Below are 12,967 nucleotides of genomic sequence, written 5' to 3' on the forward strand. Positions count from 1 at the left end.
TGCAACATGCAAGCATGTCATTGCAAAGATAGTGGCTGCTAAAATCTTCACACAAAAACCAAACGCCAAACCAAATCATGAATTACATATCAAAAAACTGAACTAAGCATTGAAATTTTCATTACACATCATGCATTTGTAGAAACCAAATCTTCAAATGGAAAACTCATCTTCATCAACCTGAAACGCCAAACGGCACCAGCAAATGGAGGGATTAATACATAATTCAACAAGCTAGTATCCATACAATAACAAAGAAACCCTTGCTGATCAAACTAACATGGTATCATGTCATACCGAAATAAGCAACACACAAATTCAGATAACTTTCTTGTAAAATGTAAATGCCACTCACATTCATTTCATCCGTATAGTTACCCTCCTTTGCCGCCGACGTGTTCTCCCAACCCTCCATCGCTGCGGCCATGCCCCTGCGCCTTTCGCTTCCGAACTCCGCACACTTCCTGGAGTTATGGCCAGCTTTGCCACACTTACTGCAACGTTGCACACACCAAGTTTTTCCCCTAGCAGTTAACCCTCGTTGGCCGCATCCCTTATGTCTCGCCCGCAACGGATCGCGAACGGATATCTTTTCTCTACAATCAGCTATGCCAACCCTTAACCGATGCTTCTCTCTCAATGCATTACTTTGGTTTCGTATCATGGATTTCAGTTCAGAGTAGTCTTCAAAGTACTGGCAGGCGAACTTGATTAACTCTCTACAATCATTTAGCAAAGCTGCGTGCATGCTCATATACGCAGCCTCAGGAATCTCGCCTACCTGTCCAGATGGGTCCACTGCCGCTTGCTTGGCCTTCTTCGTCCATCGTTCGCATATGGTCTTCACCGGAAGCTGAGTGATGTTCAGATAAACAAACACCCCCATCATGTGCACACAAATAATGCCAAATGATTACATACGCAAACATGAGCAAGTAAATTCGTCATCCACCTCATCCCAAGCCACACTCTAGGATCGGTCCCGGCAGTACATGGTAACCTCAAACAGGGAACACGTGCTAGTTTTCTTGTAAGATACAACTCTTACATTGCTGGACAAAAGGAGGACCTCCTAGAATAGTTCAAAAACCTCTTTCGTGTATACTGTTGCTGCGTATCTTTCCAAGGCTTCCAACTTCGACTTAACAATGGGTTGCCCATACACAAATCTATAATTGGCGACTAGCTCTCTTCTTCTTATGAACTCGAGATAGTGCTGAAAATGCTCAATAAATTTACGTAGATTGTATCCGTTCCCAATAAATTTCCCAATCTGCATGTTCAATGCCTTACATCGAGACGTCGTCTTCAGCCCAGCAAAAAAATTGCCTCTAATATATGCATTAGCCCACATATGCTTGCATTCATACATATCTAGTATCCACGGGTTTTGTTGCAACCCAAAATCTTCCACAATATCGCTCCATAGGTTCTCAAACTCATCTACCTCTAAGTCACCCATCAGGCAAACTCGGAACTTGCGAAGAAACATAGGCCGGCCAATGCGGATAGCCGCATTTCGTAGCAGGTGCCAGCTGCACAGCCTGTGATGTGCATTTGGAAAGACAGCATTAATTGCATTCTTCATTGCCAAATCTCCATCGGTCAACACAGATTTTGATTCTTGTCCTTTCATTGCCTCAAGAAATGCTCACAACAACCAGACATAACTTTCCTCTACTTCGTTGCTCAGAATTGCACAACCGAATACCACAGTCCGCATGTGATGATCCAAATCCGAAAATATTACAAGCGGACACTTGTACCTATTCCTCCCATAAGTTGCGTCGAACCCCAGAACATCCCCAAACACACTATAGTCATGTCGGCTAGTACCATCACACCAAAATATATTGTGCAGCCTCCTCTCCTCGTCCAATGAGAATTTCCAAAACATGTTTGCGTCATTCCTCTTTAGGCAACACAAATACTTTAAGGCACACTCCACATCACTCGCCCCCACTCTTCTTTACTTCTCTATTGCATTGTAGATGTCTTTAATTACAAATCCAACTGTCTCAAATCTCCCGCATTGGATGGCAAATGCACGAAATATGGTTGGCACATGCATCCCAGCTTTTCTCATCGAGTTAATTTGATGCATGTCCCCTTCCTTGATTACTCTATGAGAACGCAACAACTCCCGGAACCTTGCATCTAGCATCTCATGGTTGTGTTCATCACAAAACTTATCTACGAACCAACGGCTAGTGCTTTGATCAACGTGAACCTTTATTTGTGCACCACACCCACATCGTGTAATTGGTCGAGGATCCATTTTCCTTTCTACCCGATGAATATGTTTGGCGTCTCTCTCACCTTGTCTCGAGCAAACAAAAATATACCATAAAATTTCTCCCTCCGATCCAATCTTTGTGCTTCTTACAACCTTTGACCTCCGAATAGAAAACCCTTGAATCTGCCCATGCTCATTGTAGAAGTCATAAGCTGTCTGCAAGTCCACAAACTCAAACCTCCGCATCTCCTCATACGTCAAAGAAGAAAAATCTATTCTATTAAATGACCTAATTCCGTCGACAATCATCCCGGGCTTGTGTTGCTGCTCGTAATCCTCCCCATATTCAGCATCTTCTTCATCCACACCAACTGTCTCACCTGTCACAAACTGTCCAGCCAAAACAAGAACATTCATGAGTCCAAATTTTACTAAACATGCACTTCACAGCAACTTATTTATCCACTATAGCAAAAGAAATAAACTGACACACGTTCACCTGTACTTGGGATCGTTGTCGAATGTTCAAAGAGACTGTGTAGCTTCCTTCCATCTCCTTAGCCTGATCCTGTAACAACCACAACATTTCAATGTCCTGTGACACAGGTCACCAGCAACATCTCTAGGAATACCCTAAAAAAATGGGTATCCAAATTGGTCAACAATAGGAACCCTAAACCCCCCCCCCCAAAATCTAGATCATCTACAACAGCGACTTCAACCACAAAAAAAGGTCTTGAACATAAACTGGTGCTAGAAGACCTACCTCATCAACGAGTTCTTCCAAGGAGTAATTGTGGATAACCGAAATGTATTCGAATGGGAAACTTTTCCGTTGCTCCGTCCGCCTTCAAGAAACGTGCTCAGCACCTTTTGTGGCAACTATGTTTCTCTTCAGATACAAACACCTCACCTAACTCAGTTTTTAATTAAATTTGAGTTGCATTTCTTAAATTGCAGTTAACATTATAATCTCTATGCCACATCACCACCAGATAGAACCTAATGCTCAATTGCAAAATTTTCAAATGAGTCCCAAAATTTTTTATAATTCAAATTTTTAACCTGGTCCTTGATGGACCAGAAAATACTTTCCCCACCGTAGAAGCTTCCTTCTTTTATTCCATATCATCATTCTTCATTTCATTCTTATCATCACTACCGAAAGAAAGAAAAGAACAGAGGGAGAGAACGTGAGTTTTCATGGAACCGTGACCCACACCAAAAATTCTACTTTCGATTTCTTATGATCCGTAACTCCAATAAAAAATCTAATCCGGTAAAAATATTTGTATCCTCCTCCTCTACACGTTGGTGTTACTTTTGTTCGGTGGAAGCTAACGGTGACGTAGCTCCCCTATCCTTTGAGTTCGGCCAACTGGAATTCTAGGAGGCACAGACAATTCTGGACGTTTTCTTCTTCGGCAGCTCGGTCAAAAAATTTCTCCAGAGCTTCGAGTATTTTGATTTCGTATGGAGGTAGGATTTCGATAAATTCTCACCGATTAAACTTGTGTTGGATAAGTGAATGGTTATTATAATTGTTGATGTTGTCACCGTTATCCTAACTACTAGAGTTGTGGCATGTCGTGATTAAGAGTTTTGATTGTTGCTGCGGATAGTGGATAAACCTGTGGTTGCGGCTGCCGCTGGGTGCGAGTCGAGAGAAAAGGATTTCTTTGAGGCATTTAGTTTATGGGTTCGACAATCGAGGTAGGAGGTTTTATTTTTTAAAATAATTAATAGTTTTTAAGTTAAGAATGCCAAAAGGTTTATTAAGTAATTGCAAATAAATTGTGTTTGTCTAGACTAATTGAATTTGATGAATAAGTATTGACTGTGAGAATGATTGAGTTTGATGAACATATCTGAATTCTTGATTGTTTGAATTGTGGCTGAAAATACGTTACGTTTATGCTTTGATTAAATGACATATGAATTAAGGAGTTATGAAAGTGAGGAAGGTTATGTCCGGGTTCTTGTAACCATAAATGAAAAGGTGGTTTTGGTTAATGTTAAATGTAAAAAGAATATGATCAGGAGGTTTTGTAAAGTTTGAATGAACGTGCGGCTTGTTCCTTTGGTCTTAATAGCAAAAGGTTTGAAAGAGAGCTGAATTTTATTGAAATAAAAAGAGGCTTAGCTTTAAAGAAAACGATTTGATTATTGAAAATTATTTAATATTTGAAAATGGACTGATTATTGAAAAGGATTTGATATTCAAAATGATTGAGAGATTGTTTGGTTGGGACCCTGGAAGGGTGCATAGTCTGAATTTTAGAGGACATGCTACCGAAATTTTATAAACTTTGAGACTTTGTTTGAAATGCTATTTTAAAAGATTTGGTTTTGAAAAATTAGATTATTTGAGATTTATTTAGTTAAGAAAAGATTTATTCTATTTGAATTCAATTTATCAAGAAAAGAATAATGTTTTAAATCCAATATTTTGAGAAGAGATTTCATTTAAATTATTATATGAGTTTGGCTTGATAAGAAAGAGAAGAAGGAGAATGAAAAGTAAAGGAAAGAGAGATAATTAAAGGAATCTCTGCCACAGGAGAGTAGAGAACAAAGATAAAGAAAAATTTTAAGGGACTGTCTGCCACAGGAGAGCATATGTGACATTGTTTGGGCCTTAGTGTCAAATGTAAAGTGGGGACTCCCACACACTGAGAACTGTTTTCTAGATGTACGCCTATCAATTTGGAAAGTCACACTGTATGCGGCCTAGCCATACGACTTAAAGTCACACTGTATGCGGCCTAGTCGTACGACTTATAAGCACACTATATGCATCTGGAAAGCCATATCTGGGACTTGTGCCAGGGTAATGTCGGGAGCGGGTAGGCAACCGACACATGAGCTCATGACCTGCGTTAGGGATAGACATGCATCATGATGTTTGCACATTTGCATTTGGTTGTGCTTGCTTGTTGTATTTTTCTGTGATTGTGTATGTGTTGTATTTGTTTCTCTTTGTGTGCTATAGTTATTATGTTTGTTGCGGGTTTCGGTTGTTATTGCTGACTAGGATTTTCTTAAATGACTTAACTTACTAAGAACTAACCAAAGTCTTTAAATTGAGTTTTAAAGAGTTCTAAAGGTCATTATTTAAAGTTAAAAAGCGATTATTTGCAACTTATTTCTCTACTCTAACGGCATTCTCTGTCCCTACTGAGAACGTGTGGTTTGTTCTCACCCCAAAATCTTCCACCCTTTCAGTGGCACAGGTTCGAAGACTCAGTATGAAGCTGCGGACGATTAGTAGGTTTACCTATGATGCCTGACGCTTTTATAGAGTTCCCTCGCCCTTGTTGCTTTAGTTTCTAGTTTATCTAGAGGGATAGGTATTGTATTCAAGTTTTATATTGATTTATTTGTATATAACTTATTATTAATAGTATTTATGTGATTATTATTATTTGAAGATCTTTGATATGTGGTTTTAATTAATAGAAACAAAATTTTGTGGAATTTTCTTAAAAACTGAAACGCGATACCGACGTAAATGCTCAATATTAAATAGATAATAAAGGAAAATGGGTTAGTAACGCCTTACTTTTGGTACGATCATAACGTGCTAAAAGTTAGGGTGTTACAATGTCGGGGTTAAGTATCAACTTCAATAAATCTAGCTTGATTCCAATCAACTGTGAGCAGCAGTGGGTTGATAACATGTGTAGCTTTTTGGAATGTAAGGAGGCTAATCTTCCAGTCAGATATTTAGGCATATCATTAGGAGCGAATACTAGGTTGGTCGAGACTTGGAAGCTGATACTTGATAAAGTGGAGAAGAAGCTCAGTTTGTGGAAAGCAAAGGTGCTCAATAAAGCTGGTAAGTTGGTCCTCATTAAATCAGTGTTAAATAGCCTGCCAGTATACTATTTGAGTCTGTATAAGATGTCGAAAGCTATAGCAGAAAAATTGATTTCATTGCAGAGAAGATTCATGTGGAGTAAGGAGGAAGAAAAGAATGATATGACGTTGGTGAAGTGGGATGTGTTTAAATCCCCAAAAAAGTTGGGAGGGTTGGGGTGGGTGATGCCGTGGTTAGAAACACAATGCTTCTTTTTAAGTGGTGGTGGCGTTTTTCAAAAGAGGAGTGTCCTTTATGGAAGAAGATTATTTGCTTTTGTCATAGCTTGGATCCCAATTTGATGTTGTCAAATCAGACATTGTCGACTAAAGGGAGTCCATGAAAGGATATTTGTCAACTACAGTTTAAAAATCAAAATGTGAGATATAAGATGTTTTCTGGATTATCTATGGAGATTGGTGATGGTCGAAAGATTCGATTTTGGGAAGATGTTTGGCTACAAAGTGGATTGTTAAAAGATAGTTTTTCCAAGGCTCTTCTCTGTTTCAAACCAAAGAGGATCTGTAATAGATGATTGTGGGTTCTGTGATGGGTTAGAGTGGATTTGAAACTTTCATGGAGGCAAGAATTATACTAATGGGAGTTGGAATTAGTGGATTAGTTGCATGATACTTTAAAAATTATAAAGCTCGCAAATAATAGAGAGGATAGAGTTGTGTGAAAGTTTAATAGGGAAGGAGTTTTTCTAGTAACTCTTTTGTGCAGGTGTTGCAGTCAGAAACATTTCCCAAAGATGTTACGAGTTATAGTTTCACTAGAACTATATGAAAATACTTGGTTCCACCAAGAATGGAGTTATTCATTAGGGTGACAACATATGTATTTTGTGTAAAAAAAATGTTAAATTTATTCACCACTTATTTTTTGGTTGTGATTTTACTTGGCAGGTGTAGTGTGTTTGGCTTTCTGATTATGAGATGTTGTTTCCGGGATCGATGAAGGAACCTTTTAAGAGTTTAACAGGTGCACCTCATAGGAAGGAGGAGTGTAAAAAGTGGCTCATATGTTTCTTTTCAGTTATGTGGAATATATGGCTAGAAAGGAATGGGCGAATTTTTCATAATAAGGAATCAGGTATAGAAGAAGTTCTTCACAAATCGGTTGCTAGTTACAACGCGTGGAGAAGTGTGAATTCCGTTTGTTGTTGATGACAATGCTAAAGATGACATTGGAAATATTTGTCTTACATTTAATTTATTTTGGTTGATGTTACTTTGTGTTCTAGTTCACTCCACTTATTATGTTGAGCTTGTTTGGTAAAAAAAAAAAAAGAACAAATTGGTCGTCCAAATTGACTGATTTGACCTTCATTCTTAATCCTCAAGAATTACTCTTCCCTATACGTTTTTTTGTTATTCTTTTAACACCAAAATCTAACAAGTGATAACAAAACATGCTTTGAATTCGTATACTGAAAAGAAAGAAAGAAATCAAAACCTGAGGAGGCTGATACACCGGATTGCAATTATTCCAGAGAAGATCCTTTTTACTGCCGCAATCATTTCTCTTCACAATTTTGCCATCAGAAGGCAACATCAACAAAGAAAGAACGAAGTTTGCTCCATCAACAACTGATCATTCATCATCGTTGTTCTTGTTATTGTTGTTGTTAGGATTTGCACTCCTCTTCTTGTTAATAAAACTGTTACAATTATTTAATTCACCTTTCTCCTCAGCACCTTGAATCCACGACGAAAAGTTGCACATAAATTCATGAAGAAAACTAAGTATGCATATAAATTTAGGAAAGTTGCAACAGAATTAACACCAAGACCTTTAAAGAAAAGAAAAATGCAACTTTCTTTTAATTTTCCACAAACACAAAGGATGAAATTATCGTAAAAACTTAATCAACCAAATCATGAAACCCAAAATGCATTTGTAAACAGAAGCCTCCCTATTGTAACCCACCTCCAAGAACCGTTTCTTCTCCTCCAATTTTAGAACTCCATTTAAGCTTCGTGCTGGATTCACCAACGGTCTTGGAAGGAACTTGTTCTGCGTTGAGACTTGAGAGCGACTGAAGTTGATTCTGCTGATTGAAGATGTAGAAGTAAGAGGAGGAAGAGGGGGGGAAGGATTCGCATTTGAAATGATCGAAATTTTCTTGGTGCTCACGTTTATTATATGATGTCTTTTCTTCGTTCTAATCATGTTTAACGTATATATACCAGTAGAAGATCCTATTTCAAGTAATTAAAAAAGTCAAAATTATTTATTTATTTCAAATATTAGAATTTTAACTTTATCTTTATATAAATAAAATATTCTTAGTTATTTTGAAATGTGTAATTTTATAATTTTAAAATGTTATAAAATATTAATTAATTTATAAAAGTATATTTGAACATAAATAAAATCGATATTAAAGTGCTTAATGTAAAAATAAAATATTTACAAACTATATATATTTTCTAAAAGGTTTAATTACTCTATTGGTCCTTATAGTTTCGCAAAATTTTTAATTAGATTCCTATACTTTTTTTCTTTTTAATTGAGTCCTTGCATCAATTTTTTTTTAGTGAGTGCCTACAATTTTTTTTCTTTTATTTGAGTTCCTGCACCAATTTTTTTTTTAGTTTGGTCCCTATACAATTAAACTAATTACTACCAAGAGGGACCTAATTGAAAAAAAATTTGGTACAGAGACTCAACTAAAAAAAAAAAAATATAGAAACCTAATTAAAAATTTCGCAAAACTATAGAGACTAACAGATTAATTAAACCTTTCTAAAACTCAAATCTTTAACCATATCTTTAAATTACACATCTTAATTTTTTACTAAAATAGCCGTAATAGTATAAATATGTATATATAGATAAATGTATATCCTAATAATTCATGTGTTTAAACTACTTTTTAATTTTTATGCATTGTTAATATAAAAAATTTTACACGATCATCCAAACATATAAATCTAATTAGATGATTATATAAAACTTCTTATATTGTTAATGTACTAAAATGATTAATTTTTAAGATAATACTAATTTATTCAAATAAAAATGTAAGACACAAACTAAATTTATATCCTAAAAATTTAAAATTAAAAGAAATATCAATTTGTTTGTAAAAAAAAAAGTTTGCAAACTAAATTTAAATATTATATATAATCCAAAGCTTTAATAACTCTAATTGTAGTAAATTATACGCTCCAAATTATTGACCAAAGATAAATGAATAACTCTAAAATAGTATAAATAATAATATCGACTTTAGCTTTCTAAATAAAAAAATAAAACTTTATAAATCATGTCTATATCCTAAAGCCTAAATTTTAACCTTATCCCTAAATTATATATCTTTTTTCATTTGATAAATGAATGGATTGATTATATATAAATAAAAATTATAGGAACATTAAATTAATATGAATGTGTTTAATGTAAAATAAGTGTTTTCAAACTAAATATAAATTCTAAAAAACTTAAAACTTTAACACTTTTCACACTCTTGTAAAACCATGCACCCTAGATTTATAAATATAATTTAAAAAATATAAGCAATATCAATTTATTTGATATAACAAAAGCGTTTATAAAGAAAATCTATGCAATAAAAATTAAAATTTTAATTGTTATACTAAATTATGCACTTTCTGTAAATTAAAAAAGAAATAGTTCAAAATTAACTAAAATCATGATGAATTTGTTAAATATTAAAAAAACCCCTTAAATCTGCATTCCAAACACTAAAGTTTTAATTTTACCACAAATATGATACTATAGTTATTTAAAAATTAATAATTATATGGTGTTTTAACATGATACATTATAAATAATAAATATTGATATTACTTTAAACTTTATAAATTAAATTTTATAAAACAAAATATATACCCTAAACACTTAATAGTAAATCTTTAATTTTAAATTCCAAATCTTAAATTTGTACGTGTGAATTAATTGATAATATTATAAATATGATATATACTAATATTACTTTAAACTTAGAAAATAAACTTTGATAACACAAATCTATATCCTAAATACTAAACACTACTAGAAAATTAGTTATTACAGACGGATATTTCCGACGGATTTTATCCCACTGAAATACAGACGAAATTTCAGAAGGATTTTTTTGTCAGAAAACAAAAAAAATAGATTAGCATAAATTACAGACGGAAAAGAGAATCCGTCTATAATTCCGTCGGAAAAATTAATTTTTTTTCTGTGAAATGGTTACAGACGGATTTTCCGTCTGTAATTAAATAGACAAAACGTGCATTTTATTAAATTATTACAGACGAAAAATCCGTCTGTAATTTAAATGAAATCCGTCGGAAATATTGAAAACCCTAGTTGAAGATTAACTCCATTCACTCGCCATTCATGCCTAGTTTTTGAACGCTGTAGTCCTCCAACTCCCAGGTTCCCGAAACTCCCAGGTTCATTTCAATTTTTCACGTTTTCCTTGCTCCCTGCCTTCTCTCTCCGTTGAAGATGTGACGTCCTCCGCTGTCACCGCCGCCGCGGCTCGCATCGCATGAGCTCCCTCCGTCGCCCTCATCGTGTTTGCTCCCTTCGTTGCCATCGTCGTACGACCTCTCTCCGTCGTGCTCTTGTCTTACGAGCTCCTTCTGCGCTGCTCTCGTCGCTGCTTCTTCTCTCCTCGCCGGAGGTTTGTCATCATCTCTTCTCGTCGCCGTTAGTTCAGGTAGGCCTCCGCCTCCTTCTCGTTCATATCCCTAACCCCTTCCATTGTGATTCTATTCTGATTTCATTATCCCTAGCCCTAGCCCTATCCCTTCCCTGTTGCTGCTGCTAATTTCACAGAAAAATAAAAATAATACTAATTAACTTCATTCATTTTTTAATTTGTTGAGATATCGAGATCTGTTCTTAATTAACTTAAAATTACTGATAAGTTTCTACAAATTTGTTGAGATATTGAGATATTGAGATCTGCAATAGTTGGTGCTGTCCGCTCTGGCTACTTACATGCGCTGTTTGATGTCTTTGCAGAAGTAAACCTTCTGCAGAAAGTTCCGGCTATTGTTCATGGAAACTTGAAGCTCTCCGAGAGGTAATTCTTGATAAGGAACCATGCTTTTTAACCCTCCTTTCTTATTTGATTCTACACTTAAATGTCAAAGGAACAGAAATTGAACAAGTCCTTTCAGGAGGAGCTTAAAATATTAAAGCTGGATAGAGACAAAGTGAATTTATATTATATATATTTCATCATTGTAACTGAAGCATTCTTTTGCTCACCGTGAGATAAAAAGAATCATTCTGTTTGTAGTTATACTATGGGGAGGTCATAATTTAAAAGACTTATATTTTTTAGTTGTGAATTTGTGATATTTACCTCTAAAATGTACTCTACTATAACCCATTGTTCTCATTATTGTTAGATGGAAAAGAATGAAATTGAGGCTGCTCTTGAAACAAGCAGGAAGTCTTTAGCGGCTAATGTCCTTTCCAGTGCTTCTCAGGTACAGGTCAAGCATTCAAGGGATATCAGTTATGTTAACAATATAATGGCTTTTTGATAATGTAAATAATTACTTTTTGGAATGCCGGCATTGGCTTTTTATAACAGATGTCAGATCCTTCCAAAAGTTTTCCAGAAAAGGAAGAAGTCGTAAGTTCCATACAAAGGCTAAATAAAGATTTGATGGATACACAGCCGAAAAATCAGAAAAAATGGACGAAGACATCAAAATTATTGAAGATCTAAGGCAAAGCAATGATTATTTAAGGGCTCAAGTATCTTTGGTTGCTGAGAAATCATAGAAATTGAATTCTCGCTTTTCACTACTTGCTTTCGAATTTCTTGTATCTTCTGCATAAAATGGTTAAGTAGTTTCCACTTTCATAACATCGTTCTTAATAATGTTTTTCTCTTCCAGATGGAGCTAGCGAGAAAAGTTTTTAAGGACGGAAGGGATGTTGATTTAGAAGGTTGGTCTAACATTTTGTTGCTAGAGCTGATATCTTAGTATTAGTCATTACATGATACTATTTTAGTTTAATATAATACATTGAAAATCTGACTTTTAAGAACCGCAAAATGCTGATGTTGATATTTTTGTTCATAGATCAAGTCATTTCAGATCAATTCCAGATTGGCTACAGTTCTTCCAGATCAAGTCATTTCAGATCAATTCCAGATTGTCGATATTTTAGTTTCATGTGTGTTTCCATCACAGGCCTTAAAACTTGCATGACAAGTGGATATTCATACATTGAAGGAATTGAACATTTGCTTCTTTCCTTAAAGCAAAACAACTATGAGATGCATGCTTTTACAAACTACCCCATATGGTAAGACAGTTGTTCTTATTATGATTTTGGTTTTTTGGCTCCCCACAGTCTTCTTCAGAATGTTTATACTCTATACAAGGTTTCTGTGCTAGTGTTAAAGGTCACACTTTTCAAGAACCCAGTTGCAGATTTGTCTTTGTTTCAGTTGAAGATGGGTATTTGCAATCAGGATGCAATCAAGCAGTTGCAATCCATGATGGAAAATGGTGTGTTCTTCACAACCTTCAAAATAAATAAATAAATCAGTCTCATCTCGCATTCTTGTTTTACTTCCATGATCTCTAATTGATAAAGATTCCTTCTTTTTTTTTTTGTCTCGTTCCAGTGAATTTGTGGCCTATTGGAGAAAATTTGTGGCCGAGTATTACTCTCTTCGAGCAAAGGAACGGTGGTGCTTGTCTTTGTATAACAATGTTGGGCATCATGCACTTGGTGTTTTCCCTTAGGCATCTATGGCAAGTCACTTCGCTTGTTATTTAAATTTTCTATTAATTATTTCAATGTCTGAAAATTGAATTTACTTGGATTACTATTTTTTGTCTGCACCATGCTCTGCCCTTTTAATTTATTTTTACTTT

General features: G+C 35.1%; 2 protein-coding genes across 2 annotated transcripts; one reads left to right on the forward strand and one right to left on the reverse strand.

Annotated features, from left to right (window-relative positions):
• Positions 1 to 1,072: 1,072 nt before the first annotated feature.
• LOC140180231 (protein FAR1-RELATED SEQUENCE 5-like) lies at positions 1,073 to 1,636 on the reverse strand. The gene has a single exon (XM_072220682.1). The coding sequence runs from the start codon at positions 1,634 to 1,636 to the stop codon at positions 1,073 to 1,075; it is 564 nt and encodes a 187-aa protein (XP_072076783.1).
• Positions 1,637 to 11,105: 9,469 nt separating this feature from the next.
• LOC112759088 (uncharacterized) lies at positions 11,106 to 12,664 on the forward strand. The gene is made up of 7 exons (XM_072221211.1): positions 11,106 to 11,145; positions 11,243 to 11,278; positions 11,477 to 11,557; positions 11,665 to 11,706; positions 11,975 to 12,026; positions 12,164 to 12,389; positions 12,482 to 12,664. Exons 3-7 carry the CDS (start codon positions 11,477 to 11,479, stop codon positions 12,624 to 12,626), a joined length of 546 nt encoding a protein of 181 aa, XP_072077312.1. The 5' UTR covers positions 11,106 to 11,145; positions 11,243 to 11,278; the 3' UTR covers positions 12,627 to 12,664.
• The last annotated feature ends 303 nt before the right edge of the window (positions 12,665 to 12,967 follow it).

The sequence above is a fragment of the Arachis hypogaea genome, chromosome 16 (assembly GCF_003086295.3).
Source record: "Arachis hypogaea cultivar Tifrunner chromosome 16, arahy.Tifrunner.gnm2.J5K5, whole genome shotgun sequence".
NCBI lineage: Eukaryota > Viridiplantae > Streptophyta > Magnoliopsida > Fabales > Fabaceae > Arachis > Arachis hypogaea.